General features: G+C 47.2%; 1 protein-coding gene across 1 annotated transcript in view; it reads left to right on the top strand.

The window, feature by feature from the left end:
* The window catches only part of CHCHD4 (coiled-coil-helix-coiled-coil-helix domain containing 4), a 16,234-nt gene extending 2,285 nt beyond the window's left edge, over positions 1-13,949 (top strand). The window contains exons 2-3 of the mRNA XM_008070600.1: positions 8,866-8,964; positions 12,797-13,949. Coding sequence (XP_008068791.1) covers positions 8,866-8,964; positions 12,797-13,098 — 401 coding nt within the window. The 3' untranslated portion in view covers positions 13,099-13,949. The remainder of the gene's footprint in view (positions 1-8,865; positions 8,965-12,796) is intronic.
* Positions 13,950-15,298: the final 1,349 nt, after the last annotated feature.

Raw genomic sequence — 15,298 nt, 5'->3', positions numbered from 1 at the left:
GTGGTAGCGTGCACCTGTAGTTCTGGCTACTTGGAAGGCTGAGGCAGAAAGGATCACTGAGCCCAGCAGGTTGACACTGGGATGGCTGTGAGTGTGCCACTGCACTCCAGCCTGAGTGACGGAGTGAGACTCCAACTCAAAAAAATAAAAAGCCATCACTGGAGGAGTGTATAATTACAGGGGGTGATAAGTGACATCAAGGAAAAGCCTAACTTGCTATCATAGTGTAATGGAAGGCTCTCTGAGATCCTTTTAAATGCCACTCTCTTCAGAAAACCTTTTCCGATCCTTCTGACCAAGTGTGAGCAAGCACCACCTCTTAGAACCACCTTTTGCCTTCCTAGCTTTGCCCAGGGTGATTCCTTCTGGAATGCGTCTCCCTCCTTCCTTCTCTGAAGCTCTGTCGGGGACCTTCTCAGGTAGGATGCCTCCCCTCCAGGCATCTCTATTGGGCGTCTTTGTCTTACTCAGCTTTGACCTGGTGAGTTAATGAAGGCTTGTTGAGCTAAACTTCTTACACTTACATTCTTACACTCTGAATGCTGTGTGTGTATTCTTCACAAACACATTTCCTGTACTTTATCCTCTTAAATACTGGGAGTTGGACATTTCAAGGGAGTTCTAAACATGAAAATCCTGAGCAGTCTGATTTCTCAAACTTTTTTTTTTTGAGTTGGAGTCTCACACTGTCACCCAGGCTGGAGTGCAATGGCATGCTCGTGGCCGCCACAGCCTCGACCTGCTGGCCTCAGGCAAGCCTTCTGCCGCAGCCTTCCAACTAGCTGGAACTACAGACGCATACTATTATGCCCGGCTAATATTTTGGTTTATTGTAGAGACAAGGTCTCACCAAGTTGCCCAGACTGGTCTCGAACCCCTGGACTCAGGCAATCTCACTCAAAAAACACCACAGGCAGCACTCTATAAGGCCGACTTAACTAGTTCTCCTTCTGGCTTTTCGATTAGTTCCTTGGATCGGCTATCAGAAAATAGTAGTTGGGATTGCATCACAGGTACATTGAATCAATTCAGCCCAGAAGAAAGAAGATAAGTCAATAGTGTGGGCTGCCATTCTTCTTAAACCGGACCCTGGGGAGTGAGCATCTATGGGAGACAGGAAACCGTATATCCCTCTTTCTGGGGTGGGGGCACTGAAAGATTCTGGCATGTAAAGCTCCTAAGCGTGTTTATGCTCCCCTTTCTGGGGGAAAGGAGACCACCCATTCTAACTCACTTAATGGTGATAGCCATTATGTCCTCCTACTCTCTGCTGGGACTAGGGTTTTCATCCTCTAATCCAGAGTTCAATTTCCCCACTCACTTTTCAACAAATATTGAGCACCTACGTTGTCTTCGATACTGTTCAGGCTCTGAGGATATGGCAGTGAACAGAATAGACAAAAAAATTCCAGCCTCCGCGGGGCTGACATTCCAGCGGGGGAAACAGGTGGTAAACACATATGTAGTGTGTTGGGTGGGCAGGAGAGGTAGCTGTGAAGCTATCTGAGGGAAGAGAAGAGTGCTGTTGGACAACAGAGCAACCTGTGCAAAGGCCCAGAGGTGGACGTGTGCTCGGCATGCTCAAATAAAAGCAAAGAGGCCAATGTGCCTGGAGTGGAGGAGTGATGGTGGAGGGTGGGGGCTAGAGGTGAGGAATGCAGGCCTTTCTGGATAGACGAGCATTTGAAGGTAGAGCCACCCTGATTTGCTGATGGAGCTATGACACGAAGGCAGGAGTCAAAGATAGTTTTACCAAGAGTAAAGCTACGGAATTGGGGGTTAGGGAGTGTCTTGGTATACGGCTGCTCAATCGGTTCTTCTGTTTTCACCCAGCCTGCAGTCGTGTTCTCAGAGTGACCTCTGAGGCCTCTAATTCCCCTTCCTTACCTAGTGCAGGGACTGAGTTGCCTCAGGCTGACTTCCTCCCTGTGCATTTGAGTTCTACTTTCTTCACTAAGTCAGAGCACTCATCCACCAGCCTTCCTGCTTCCAAAACATCACTGATGTCTCTCACCTGTGCTTGTCTCCTTTCCTGGCTACTGTATCTGTGTCAGTTGATGACCTTTAAAAAAATCACTTGAAGCCGGGCTCAGTGGCTCAATCCCGCGCCTTTGGGAGGCTGAGGTGAGTGGATTGCCTGACCCACGGGTTCGAGACCCGCCTGGGCAGCAAGCCTTCATCTCTACAATAAATCAAAAAATCAGCCAGGCGTGGTAGTGCATGCCTGTAATTCCAGCTACTTGGAAGGCTGAGGCGGAAGGATCGCCGGAGCCCAGCAGGTCGAGGCTGAGGTGGCCGGGAGCGGCCACTGCACTCCAGTCTGGGTGAGAGTGAGACTCCAACTGAAAAAAAAAAATCACTTGACTGTTTTGAGTGGAATTTCAGTTGAGAACAGAAACTCATTTAACCTCCTGTGTTTAACCAAAGTCTCTTGATTGTTGCTCTAACTCATGAGGCAGGTAGGCTGAGCTGTGGGGCAAGTCTTGGTTTCTGAGGCCGGGAGGGTATGTGCGATCACACAGCTGGGAAGTGCTTAAGCCTGAATTTGAACTCTAGTCCTGACTCTCTGGGAGACTGATGGCACTGAGCCAGAGGGTTTGAGGTAGTTATCCACATCCTTCTCAATATACAAATTCAACCTTCTTCCTTTAGGTTACCTTGGAAATGAAAACCATTTTAATAATTTATTTCAGTGGAGAAATTTCTGAGAAATTGTATGAGAACAACTTGTCTAGCTGGTTGCCTCACTAGTTGGTCATCTCCTGACTAGTTCTTTGTTTTACACATAGGTCTGAGTAAGTAATAATTGTCCTTGCATCTACTTTTTAAACATTCCAGAAAGCAAAGGCCTGGTGGGATAGGTAGACAGTATGTAAGGTGACACACTTGAGATCTTTCAGCCCAGAGTACTTATTCCTATTCTGTCTTCCTTTCCTGTGTGTCATTGGGTCTGCTTTTTAGTGCCTCTGGATGTCTGTGTAAAAAGGAGATAAAGTAATGACCTCCCTCAGGTTGATGTGAGAATTTAATGAACTCACAGATGTAAAGCACATTGCATGGGGTGCAAATGTGTAAAAGATGGAGCTGTTACTGTTCTACCTTGGATCCATTGTGAATCGTGCTCCAAGGCAGTGGTTCCCAACCTGCTTTGGCATCAGGGACCCCTCTTGTGGAGAAGGTTTTCCATGGGTGGGGAAGGGGGTTGGGGAGGTGGGGGATGGGAATGTGCAGGCAAAGCTCACTGCTAATGTCCGTCTGTATTTGCAGCTGCTTCCCAGCGCTAACATCACCGCCTCAGCTCCATCTCAGCTCATCAGGCGTTGGATTCTCATAAGGAGAGCACAACCTAGGTTCTTTACGTGCGCGGTTCATAGTAGGGTTCCCACTCCTCGAGAATCTAACACTGCCACTGATCTGACAGGAGGTGGAGCCCTGCTCACCTGCAGCTCATCTCCTGCTATGCTGCCCAGTTCCTAATAAGCCATGGACTGGTACCAGTCCGCAGCCTGGGCTTTGGGTTCCCCTGCTCTAAGGGATGTCCAGGAAGCCACATGTGAGGATATTACAGCCTGACTAGATTCTTATGCCCACTACCCAGGAAAGCAGACTGTTTGCAGCTGTTAGTAGAGAAAGAGTTTAATATTGCAAAGCAGCTGAGCAAGGAGAATGGGAGAAATTTCTCAAATCTGCTTCCCCAAGAATTCAGAGGCTAGAATTTTTTAAAGGCAATTTTGTGGGTGGGGTAATTGGTTGATGATGTCATAGGAGGTGTCAAAACCGTCTTCATGTCACAGAGCCAATTTCTGGGAGGAGCATCACAGGACCAGTGGAATCAGCTTCCTGATGTGTGTTCTGGGTCCAGATGGGGTCTCGGGTCCAGAGAAAGTTGGAAAAACATCTCATACACTGTTGTTAGGTTTTACAATGGATGCTTTCTATAAGGCAAGTTCCATGACTGTTAGCTACTGACCTCTGGGCAGTGAACCATTATAGAGGAGGAAGGTATGGGGGAGGTAGGGCCCCTGGAAATTGGAGCTGTTAGTGTCCTTGAAACTTGGGGATGTCATTAAGGAGATCTGTGGAGTCTTAGGCCCATTGTTTAAGAAAAAATCTGTTTATCAGCCTTGTGGGCTGCTTCCTCCCTCCCAGGGATCAGGACTCCATGGTAATCAGTTACGTTCTATTGGAGTGAAAGCAAACTTAGAAACAATAGATTTGTTAAATTCTAACCATAGCTGCAGCTTTGCAGGCCTGGGTCTCTTCTACAGCTTTTACCCCATGGCGCATTATTAATTTTGCATGAGCAGTATCAAGGACTTGGCCCTGTGGGAGGGATCTGGGACATTCTCAGTGGGATTTTGCTAGGCTGGCAATTCCTAACCTAGACATGTGTCATAGTTGCCAGTGAAGTCCACAAGCAATACAAAAGTGCCAGAGCACCTGATTCAGCTTTTGTTGGGTGAGGCCTGGGCTCTGTGGCTTCTGTATGTACCACAAACCCCATAGGTGCCTCTAATACTTGACCAGGTTTGGACCCTTCGCTTTCTGGGTCTGTGACTGGGCCTCACCATTGGGCACACTGAGCTTTGATCTCAGTAAGCAAAACTGTCAGAATTGAGCTGAGAAATTTGCATCATCTCATTCTGCTTAGAGTTGATGAAAGCTGCTGAACTCTAAAATATTTAAGAAGGTTTATTCTGAGCCAAATGTGAGTGACTTAGGCCCATAGCACCATCCCAAGAGATCCCGGGAGCATGTGCTTGTAGTGATTGAATTGCAGCTTGGTTATATACATTGTAGGAGGAAGTCACAAAAATCATAAATCAATATGTGTGAGATTTACATTGGTTTTCCCTGGAAGGCAGGACATCTCCAAGTGGAAGCTTATGAGTCATAGGTATATTGAGAGATGATTCTTGATTGGCAGTTAGTTGCAAGAGTTAAGGAATTTTGAAATAAGTAAAGGAAATGCTACTGTTGAGATAAAGGGCTTTGAGAGAAAGTTTGCTATGTAGACAAAGCCTCATAGGTGGCAGTCCTGAGAATAGATGGCAGCATCTAGCTCATCTGTGGCTTCCCAACGGGCTTCTATACAGATGCAAATTTCTCCAAGAGATGGCTTTGCAGGGCCATGAGATATTTTTGGTTTCTTTCCTTATGACGTTATGTCAGAGCCAGGTTGGAAAGTAACCCACATTGTATAGGGTTAATAAAAACCTGTCTTGAGCCGGGCTCGGTGGCTCAGCCTGTAATCCCGCACCTTTGGGAGGCTAAGGTGAGCGAATTGCCTGAGCCCGCGGGTTCGAGACCTGCCTGGGCAGCGAGACCTCATCTCTACAATAAATCAAAAAAATCAGCCTGGCGCGGTAGCACACACCTGTAGTTCCGGCTACTTGGAAGGCTGAGGTGGAAGGATCGCCGGAGCCTAGCAGGTTGAGGCTGCGGTGGCCGGGAGCGGCCACTGCACTCCAGTCTGGGCGACAGAGTGAGACTCCAACTCAAAAAAAACAAAAAACAAAAAAATCCTGTCTGATGGGACTTTTTGGTTTATACGGGGTGACTCTCCAGGCCCCCTAGTTAGGAATTTGGCAAGAGAGGTCAGGATTTAGTCCTCATCTCTGAGACAACTTGTGAGGTGTTGAGGCAGAGACCAGCTCTGGAAACAGAAACCTCAGGTAGTCTAGAGGTTCAGGTACTGTGCATGCTGGTTTGCTGTTGTCACTGTCACCCAATGTGGAAGACAAGGTATAGGTGTGGTGTAAAGCACTAGAGTGCCTTCCATCTGTACCCTAAACTGTCCTTCTCACTGGAGGTGTCATTCTGGTTTTTACTCTTACCCTCCTGCCTTCCCAAAACCTCTTCCTTAAATAATCCACCCAAGCGTGGACCCAAACCTGTTTTCTTGCTTTCCTTTAGCATACCTGTTACTGAACTTTCTTAAATATAAAGGGAAAACAGAAAGTATGACATAGAGAAGATGCCTGCCACATTCAGAGAGCTACATCTCTGTGGGTCAGGCCTCTGTCCCCACAGTAGCTACTCAGAGCCACTCACTAAAGACTCTGTCCCGGGGCACTGTGGCCATACCCGAAGATGTCTTCCTAAATGCTAGACACCTTCCATCCCCTTCCCGATGAGGGTCCTGTTATCCCAGGTCTCCTGGGCAGAATGAATGGTCAGTAGGGCTGTAGAATCTGTCCTTGGCTTTCACGAAGAAGGTATAAGAAAGATCTAGACGGGCTTGTTGGCTCAGCCTGTAATCCCGCGCCTTTGGGAGGCTGAGGTGAGTGGATTGCCTGAGCCCGCGGGTTCAAGACCCGCCAGGGCAACTTGGCAAGACCTCATCTCTACAATAAATCAAAATTACCCGGGCGTGGTAGTGCGTGCCTGTAGTTCCAGCTACTCGGAAGGCTGAGGCGGAAGGATCGCTGGAGCCCGGCAGGTCGAGGCTGCGGTGGCTAGGAGCGACCACTGCACTTCAGTCTGGGTGACAGAGAGAGACTCCAACTCAAAAAAAAAAAGAAAGATCTGTTTATTCACTCAGCAAACCCGCGGGCTCAAGATTTCCTTGATTCTAAGCTTTTGGGGGCAGAGGTTGGGTATTTATTATATTTATTCTTGCCCTAGGTGCACAAGTTCCCAGGCTAAGTTGTACTAAGTGCTCAGTGTCCGCTATCTTCATTATTCTCATGTAGGTGTTTGAGGAGGGGCAGTGTGGGTATGTGGAAAGGACCTTCCACAGTGTGGACTTTGAAGATTCCAGCTCTGTGCAGCTTGGCAAGTCACTACCTTAAGCCTCAGGCCTGCACAATTAAATGGGGTTGCGGCCAGACACGGTAGCTCAAGCCTGTGATCCAGCACTTTGGGAAGCACAAGTGAGGGGACTGCCTGAGCCCACGGGTTTGAGCACAGCCCGGGCAGCTTGACAAGACCTCATCTCTACAATAAATCAAAAAAATTAGCCAGACATGGTAGTACACGCCTGTAGTTTAGGCTACTTGGAAGGCTGAGGCAGAAGGATCACCTGAGTCCAGCAGGTCAACACTGGGGTGGCTGTGAGCATGCTACTGCCCTCCAGCCTGCGTGATGGAGTGAGACTCCAACTCAAATAAAATAAAATAAAATAAAATGGGTTGCTGTTGCCTCCCTCTTAAGGTGGTTGAATGTATGGAGGAACTCACTGAAAAGCAGGACCCAGAGATGGGTCAGCGCTGTCTCCTCCTGGGACTTTCAGGGAAACCGATGACCCATCATGCTGTATGTGGGTTGCTGAGGACAAGGTACTCCCCAACCACAGTTGGAATATCTGGCACATACCTGCTATGTGGTTAGCTGATGGCCAGAGCTTGTAGGAAGGTGAGTGTTCATGGCTCCAAGGTATCGGGGAGTGAGCAGTGAAGGGGTCTGAGAGCGTGACAGCTTGTCACAGTGCTGTATTACCTGCTGAGGGTGAGAATATTTATGCATTAATACACTCCGGTTTGTTCAGTACCATTTCCTTTTCTGTGCTCACCCGGCCTCCTGTGAGGAGAAACACCACATATAAAATGCGTGTGGCTCCCACTGGTTTGTTGCCCTGGAGGCCTCAGAGCCATCTGGCAGCCAGCCCAAGGGCAGGGGCTCTGGCCCTGAACAAGGTGCTTACACAAATTAAGCGCATTGGCTTCCTGAGACTGGCTGGTCTTGCAGAGCCACAGTCCTGGCCCTACCCCCTACTATGTCTAAAAGATAAAATATCAGATGTGTATGGTCACAGAAGTTAAAAATGTCAGCACTTCTGTGAAGTACTCCCCCAACACACACACACACACACACACACACACACACACACACACACACACACACACACACACATCCACACCCATCCACACCCATCCATCATTGTGCTTGTTGGGAAATAGTCCCTAGGCCTCGTGGACTGTGGGGAATGGCCACAGAGCTCACTGCCTTCATGACCCTTCCTTCTCCTGGCCATGATTAGGGACCCATAGGCCCAGAGGGCATGCTGACCATGTGTGCTCTCAGATCTCTGGTGTGCTCAGCCTTTCAGAGGCAGGTGCCTGGGGCGGCATCAGCCATGTGGGCTGCAGTGGTCTCAGGTTGGGTACCCACACCACTGCATACTCACTGTGTCAAAGTGTTCAGTCTTCCTCTGACTTTTATGCCTCCCGAGCCCTGTGAGTAAACCCCTGGAAAGCATCCTTTTTATTTAGTGCTTTTTCCCCTGCCCTCCTATCCATCCTCCCCTCTTCCCCCAGTGTGGGAGAGCAGCTTCTGCAACACGGAGTGGGCGGGTTGCGCTGTAATCCTGAGCAGCCCTGGCCTTTCCTTTGACAAGTGCCTTCTGGTGGCTGACTGCTGGCAAAGCGAGTAGGTTGGTGCTCACAGGTTGGTGGGGAATAATGTGGACAGTCAGTTCCATCAGTTCTTGAGAAGAGACTGTTTCTTTTCTTTCTTTGTATTGGGGGTGGGTGGGTGCCGTTTCTTTTTTGATGGGAAGAGGAGACGACCTATTGTTCTGGTGGACTGTTGGCTAATTTGGAGACTGAAAGTAGTCACAGTGGCTGGATCAGGGCATTTCATTTCCCACCTGGGGATGCATAAGAAGGGCAGGTGTGCTGTCTTCCTCCTCATGCATGACCTCAATGGAGTTCTGTCCCAGCTGCAGGCACTCAGTAGAAGTGGCTGCTAGATCAGCCACTGTGGTCAGTGATGCGGCCTAGGGAGAGCAGTTTAACGGTCACCTAAAGTGGGCATTGCACATGGGACAGTCTTCAGACTTTGCTGTGTAGCAGCTACTTTGGGTTTATGTCTGATTGACTGTTCTTGAGTGAAACACTTTTTCTTCTGCTCTCCAAACACTAGGGAAGGATCGAATCATATTTGTGACCAAAGAAGACCACGAAACTCCAAGCAATGCAGAACTGGTGGCTGATGACCCCAATGATCCATACGAGGAGCATGGTGAGTGACGTGCTTTCAGGGATCCCCAGGCACATTATGAGGGGGAAGTACAGTGTTCTGAACTCCTTTCCCATTTTGTCCTCTTCAGGGCTGGGTCTTGAGGTATTCCTCTCAGCCAGAACCAGTTCTCAGGGTGGAGTTCGCCTGTCTTTCGCCTGTCTCAGGGCTGTGAGAGGCCATGCTGTCACCTTTCAGCCTCGTTCTGATGCACATCCCTGACCAACAGGCCAGGACGCAGGAGTTTCTCCTTACTGAAGTACTTCTGCCTTTTCTCCTCTGAATTTTTGCACAGATCTAAGCTGTCTGAAAGCTTCCCGATGGTTAAGCTTTAGGAAAGGGTGTAAGTAGATTCCAGCAGTCACAGGGTAAGTTAAGGTGACAGGGATCCCCTACGCAGACAAGTTCACAGACTGAGTTTTGCCACGTGCACCAACTTTATTAGCAAGCAGAATGCACAGTCATACACCTGCTCTGTGAGGTTGATGAAGTTCCTGCTCTCTTTTTATTGCTCCAGCAAGCATTCTGCATGAAAAGGTCACTCAACATAGACAGTTTCCCAGCAGCAGGATTCAGCTAACCTAGTCAGAGCACACTCCTCGGTTAACAGCTGAATGTAGCAATGGTCACTTGGGTCTAAAGCATTGCTCCAAAGGCTTTGGGCTTCCTGTTATCCCAGCCTTTGTGAGGTGGATGTGTATGTACTGTATTCATGAAGGGTCTACATATTATAAACAGTGCTCAGTTCACCAGTCAGAAATCACTTCTGACATCCATAATGACAACTAACAAACCTTCTGGTGCTAATTGGTGATAAATATGGTTGAAGAGCTTGAAGCAGCCACCTCTGGAGTATGGGCTCCTGACTGGAATTTTTCAGAGGCTCACTGAAGTGTATATTCCTAGGTATATATCTGTATATGTCTCCAGTTCCTATGACTGCTCCTTAGAGTCAAGCTAAGGTTACATAGCCCGCACCTGTGGGAGCAGGGAAGTGCAGACACTGCGCAGTGCTAGGATTCCGAAAATGGCAGCTACAGGGATAATCTTGATCTTGCCTTATGTGCCAGTGCCAGGACTCTGCTTTAGGTCCATGTTAGTTAAGCACATTTCATTAATTGATCAAAATGTTGTGGGGCCTGCAGGATAAATCAGGCTTTGTTTTGTTAGCCTCGTAGTGTTTTTTAATGCTTTGGACTGAGCTGTCCTCCCACCAAGTTCACACCATTCTTTGTTATCCCTGTTGTTTTTTCTGCCTGCTTCTGTCACTTAAGGTATTTCTCCTTGGACTTAATAGGTGTTCCTTATAATGTATTTGGCTTTATAGCCCCTTATAGTGCATACTTGTCCGTACAAAACACAGAGAAGGCCAGGCTCGGTGGTTCGGCCTGTAATCCCAGCACTTTGGGAGACCGAGGTGAGTAGATTGCCTTAGCCCGCGGGTTCAAGACCAGCCTAGGCAACTTGGCAGAATCTCGTCTCTACAATAAATCAAAAATTAGCCAGGCATGGTAGCGCATGCCTGTAGTTCCAGCTACTTGGAAGGCTGAGGCAGAAGGATCGCCAGAACCCAGCAGGTTGATGCTGGGGTGGCCATGAATGTGCCACTGCACTCCAGCCTGGGCAACAGAATAAGACTCCAACTAAAAACAAAACAAAACCCCCCCCCAACACAGAGAACTCTGAGACCCAGATTCTGAGCTCTCAATTGCAGAATTGCCAGGTAGACTAAGTAGGCTGCCCGTGTATGCCAGCTACTTGCTTTCCATCACCCATCTCTGCAGCTAAGATGGTGCTTGGAACAACTAAGAGTGCCAAGAGAAAAGATGGCAGAGTTGATTTTCCTAGAATCAAAATCAGAAGGCCTTAAAGAGAATCTGGTCTAACGGGAAAACTGAGGGCCTAGGAGGAGGCAGGGACTAGCTAAGAGATTAGAACTCCAGGCCTTTGACTGCATGTTTGAGAACATACTGCATCTGGACTTCTAATGGCATGCTGAAATGACTCTGCTCTGTGTGGCTTTACAGTGGCCTCTGAAATGCAAATTGGCATCATGTTCTCTATTAGGAGCTGTCACATTCCAGCTCCCTGTCCCCAAGAAATAATGAAACAAGGACACCTGCACACCTGGGTTAGAATTTTTAAATGTCAGTATTTTGGAAACTGGTTGTGCAGGTTTGTTGGCAAATTTACCTCTCCAGGGGGCAACATTTGCTGCTGTTTTCCAGCACTGAGATCCCTGTGAAGCAGGGAGAGGTGGTGAGATGGGAAAAGGGCATGAGCTCTGGGAATTCTGTGGGCCCTGGCTGCAGTCCTGACATGGGCCGCATGAACCCCAGAAACCGCATGTGTAAACAGAGCTAGTACCTACCAGAAGGTTATCAAAAGGATGATGTGAGTTATCAGGTATAGCTTCAGGAGAACTTGCTCTGCAGCTGCTGATGGTGCTGGTGGTCGACTGCTTGCAAGTGGGTGGTGCCGTTTGGCATCTCAACTGCTACTTAGTTTTGCGAAAAACAGCAACAGCTGAAACTGAGAGGTGGGATTGCACCTAGCACTGTGGGCACTAGTACCGAGTACCAGGCCTGGGTACTTCCCTAGAGTGAGGAATCATGTGTAATTTTACCAGGAATTTTAGAGACTCTCTTAAAAAGTGCTCTCAGTCTCTTTAGAAGTTAAGAAACTTTGGTGTGAATTATATATCTGTGTCACAAAACCAAAAATGAAGACATCATTTGGAAGCCATTTTGGAAAACTAGGCAATATGTGAACAAAGTTCACCGATAAGAAATGATATAAAATTCAAAAGAGGCCCACAGAGTATTGAAAATGAAAACCGATTTATAACCTCACTCCCTTCCCAACACGTGTACAATTTGACAGTTGGGCTGATACTTCATTTTGGCAAGAATGCAATTGCACTACCTGGTGTGCCACCGGCTTCTCACTGTATAGCATGTCTTGTCATGTCAATGACCTTGTCATGTCATTGCACAAGGAGCAACCTCTTTTTTTTTTTTTTTTTTTTTTGAGCTGTAGTCCCACTCCGTTGCCCAGGCTGGAGTGCAGTGGCTCGCTCACAGCCTCCCCAGTGTCTAACTGCTGGGCTCAGTGATCCTTCTGCCTCAGCCTTCCAGGTAGCCAAAACTATAGGTGCACCCAGATAATTTTTGACTGATTATAGAGACGAGGTCTCGCCAAGTTGCCTGGGCTAGTCTCAAACTCGTGGGCTCAGGCAATCCACTCGCCTCGGCCTCCCTTAGTGCTGAGAAAACAGGCTGAGCCACTGAGCCTGGCCAACCCCTCCTCCTTTTTACCAGTCCTCAGACTGTGCTGAGCTTCTGAGAGCAGCTTGAGGAGCTTGAGGAACAGGGAGCATGGGGATAAGGTGGGGTGAGGTAGTCTGATCATCTGTATGAGAGGGGCAGGGACTTGAAGGAGGTGGTCAGTACCTCAGTTCCTGAAAATGAGCTTTCCAAAAACTTCCCACTAACCATCTAAGTGATTGCTTCTTGTTTGGATTAAACGGTTTCCAGTATTTGATTCTTGGAGGACAGCCTCTGAGCACTGGGAAGTGGCTCAAAATGTAGGTTAGTGTCTCACAAGGAGAAAGGTGCCAGTGGTGGCAAGGAAGGGCTAAGGGATGCTGGATTTGCTCAGGGAATTTGAACCTGATCCAGATCGAGGGATGGGTTCACAGGTGAATGCCTGCCAGACAACAGCAGTTCTTATTGCGCTGCACCTCCTGAGTGGCTGCGGGAGACTGGGCCTTTGGCATTTTCTGAAATCCTAGAGAACAGCTCTCACATCTTCCTTGCTCATCTTCTTGTTCCAGGATTGATACTGCCAAGTGGAGACATTAACTGGAACTGCCCATGCCTTGGGGGAATGGCCAGCGGCCCCTGTGGGCCCCAATTCAAGTCTGCCTTTTCCTGCTTCTACTACAGCACAGAGGATGTCAAGGGGTCAGACTGTGTAGACCAGTTTCGGGCCATGCAGGAATGCATGCAGAAATACCCCGACCTCTATCCCCAAGATGATGAGGGGGAGGAAGAAGAGAAGAAGCCAGTAGAACGTATAGAAGAAACGGCCCCCACTGAGTCTGCTACAACCAAAGAAGAGAAGGGGTCAAGTTAATGAAGGCCACCATGCACTGGGCTCCAGTCCTTCTACTCAGAGTGAAGTGGACCTCTGCAAAATGCCTTTCAGTTACCCTCCAAGAAAGTGTCTTTCCCTCTGTTGTCCTATGCACTGTAATGTACAAAATAACTTATTTTGATGATCAGGGGTCTTGGCCTCTTGACATGTACACTGAAGAAGCTGGGGGTGGTATGTGTGTGTTTCCTACATAAACCTGTCAGCAGATGTCGCTGCTACTTTTGAATTCTCTTTTCTCAGATTACCCTGAATTTCACCACTTTGAAATAATGGGCTGAGCAGTCCCAGCGACCAAAAATCATTACCCAGGAATGTTGCTTGTAAGTGAGCTGATTTATTCTGATTCGTTATATCCCTTTCAGTAGATTAAAAAAAAAAAAATTACCCTTTTAGTAGATTGTATACCCCTTTGGGAAATGAAATAGAAACAAAAACATCTGCTTTTTAAAAATGCTGGACTGGGGCCATTTTTACTAGAAGAGGTCAGATACATATTCCTCAAAATTCACTTTGACCTTGAGTATACGAGGAGGTACAGTACTTCATTCCTGATACATTTTGACTTCTGTGTTGGTGTTGAGCTCCAGGTTTTGTGTTTGGACAGGAGATTTGGACCCTCCCATCCAAATCCCCTTCTAAGTGAAGGGAAAGGCTGGTTTTTGCTGTTTCTTGCTATTCTGAAACCCCTGGCCCATCTTTACAGTGGCTCTAGTCTAGCCAGGTGCAACGTTCTTGAGAGGTGGGGACCTGATAGTCACCAGAATAGCAGCCAAGAGAGGAAACAGTGTGAATTAAGTACTCAATTAAAAGGAAACATGATTTTTACCTGATTTTGAACGTGTCCTTTATTTTCACTAGGTAACAATATTTTTGGTTTCAAGAAGTATAAATTATGAAAAATTCAGTTGACATTCTTTTTAAGAAATGCTGGTAAACCAATTTGAGTCTGTTAAAATGTTCTGTGTTGCGTTCAAAGCTTTTTTTTGTATGTGAGCAGATGCCTTCATTTAATCCATGAGATGGGGAAGATGCTTCCCATTTGATGGTAAAGAGTAACTGGCCAGGGTCACTGCTGACAGTTTTTAGGCTGTGGTATAGTAATGCTTCATTTATTCCAAGTGTATCATTTATTACTATGTGAAAAATTTCCTTAAAACTTAGCAGCTTGAAGCAAGGAATCTGGGCATGGCTTACCTGGGTTCTCTGGCTCAGTGTTTCATGAGACGATGATCCTTGCTTGACAGGCCTTTAAAAATCGCTTGAGTGGTTTATGGTAGGATTCAGTGGGTTGCATCTGGTGGATTGTTGGATTGAAGGCTTCAGTTTCTCACTAGCTATTGGCCAGACACTTCCCTCAGTTTCTCGTCATGTGGGCCTTGCCTTAGGTCAGTTTATAACGTGGCAGATGGCTTCCATCAGAGTGAGAGGAGATGGAAGCAGAGCCTTTTTGTAACCTAACTTTACCCTGTTCTGCTTGTTAGAGGTAAGTCACAACCCACACTCAAGGGGAGAAACACAAGGGCATGAATACTAGGAGGCTGCCACCATACTTAAGCTTGAAAGCTCAGTTAAAATGAGAGGAGTTGTGGTTCAAAGGTCTGAGGGAGGTAGAGAACTGTAGTACCTACATCCAGAGCTTTTAGAAACTTTTCTTGGAGCCAAGAATCTGGAGTTGGCCAAGTTTGGGAGATATGACAGCCCTGTGGAGAACCCTGTGACTTCTTTTAAGATACCTTTGCACATTTTAAAAGCACACTTCTTGTTTAGTTAAAATTGTGGTCACAACCAAACTTACCAACTCATTTGATACAGTCAGGAGACCCCTACAATCCAAGCCCTCAGGACATAGTGATTCAATCTTGGTACCTACCCTTGAAGCTCCGGTCTACTCAGGAAGTCAACATTTACTGCAAAGCAGAAAGGAATGGATGGGTATTACATAATGGTGTTTGGTTCTCCGGTCAGGTAATTTTCTTCAGTCATGGTAACTTATAGCAGAGATTCTTTAACTCTTTGCCCTAGTTGACTTGGGTTAGACAAAAGGTTTCATCCTTTTCTACTCTTAAGTAGAAAAATAAATTAGTGATAAGAAAATGGTGCTGCATAAGCAATTGGGAGTGGGTGGAGATTATGCTTTAGTACAAGGGGTTTGGGTAATTCATTTTTTTTTTTTTTTTTT

This window comes from Carlito syrichta, unplaced genomic scaffold, assembly GCF_000164805.1.
Source record: "Carlito syrichta isolate Samal-C Ts95f unplaced genomic scaffold, Tarsius_syrichta-2.0.1 Scaffold313839, whole genome shotgun sequence".
In the NCBI taxonomy this organism is placed as follows: domain Eukaryota; kingdom Metazoa; phylum Chordata; class Mammalia; order Primates; family Tarsiidae; genus Carlito; species Carlito syrichta.
Note: the sequence above shows the minus strand (reverse complement) of the source record. Positions and strands in the feature narration are given on the sequence as shown.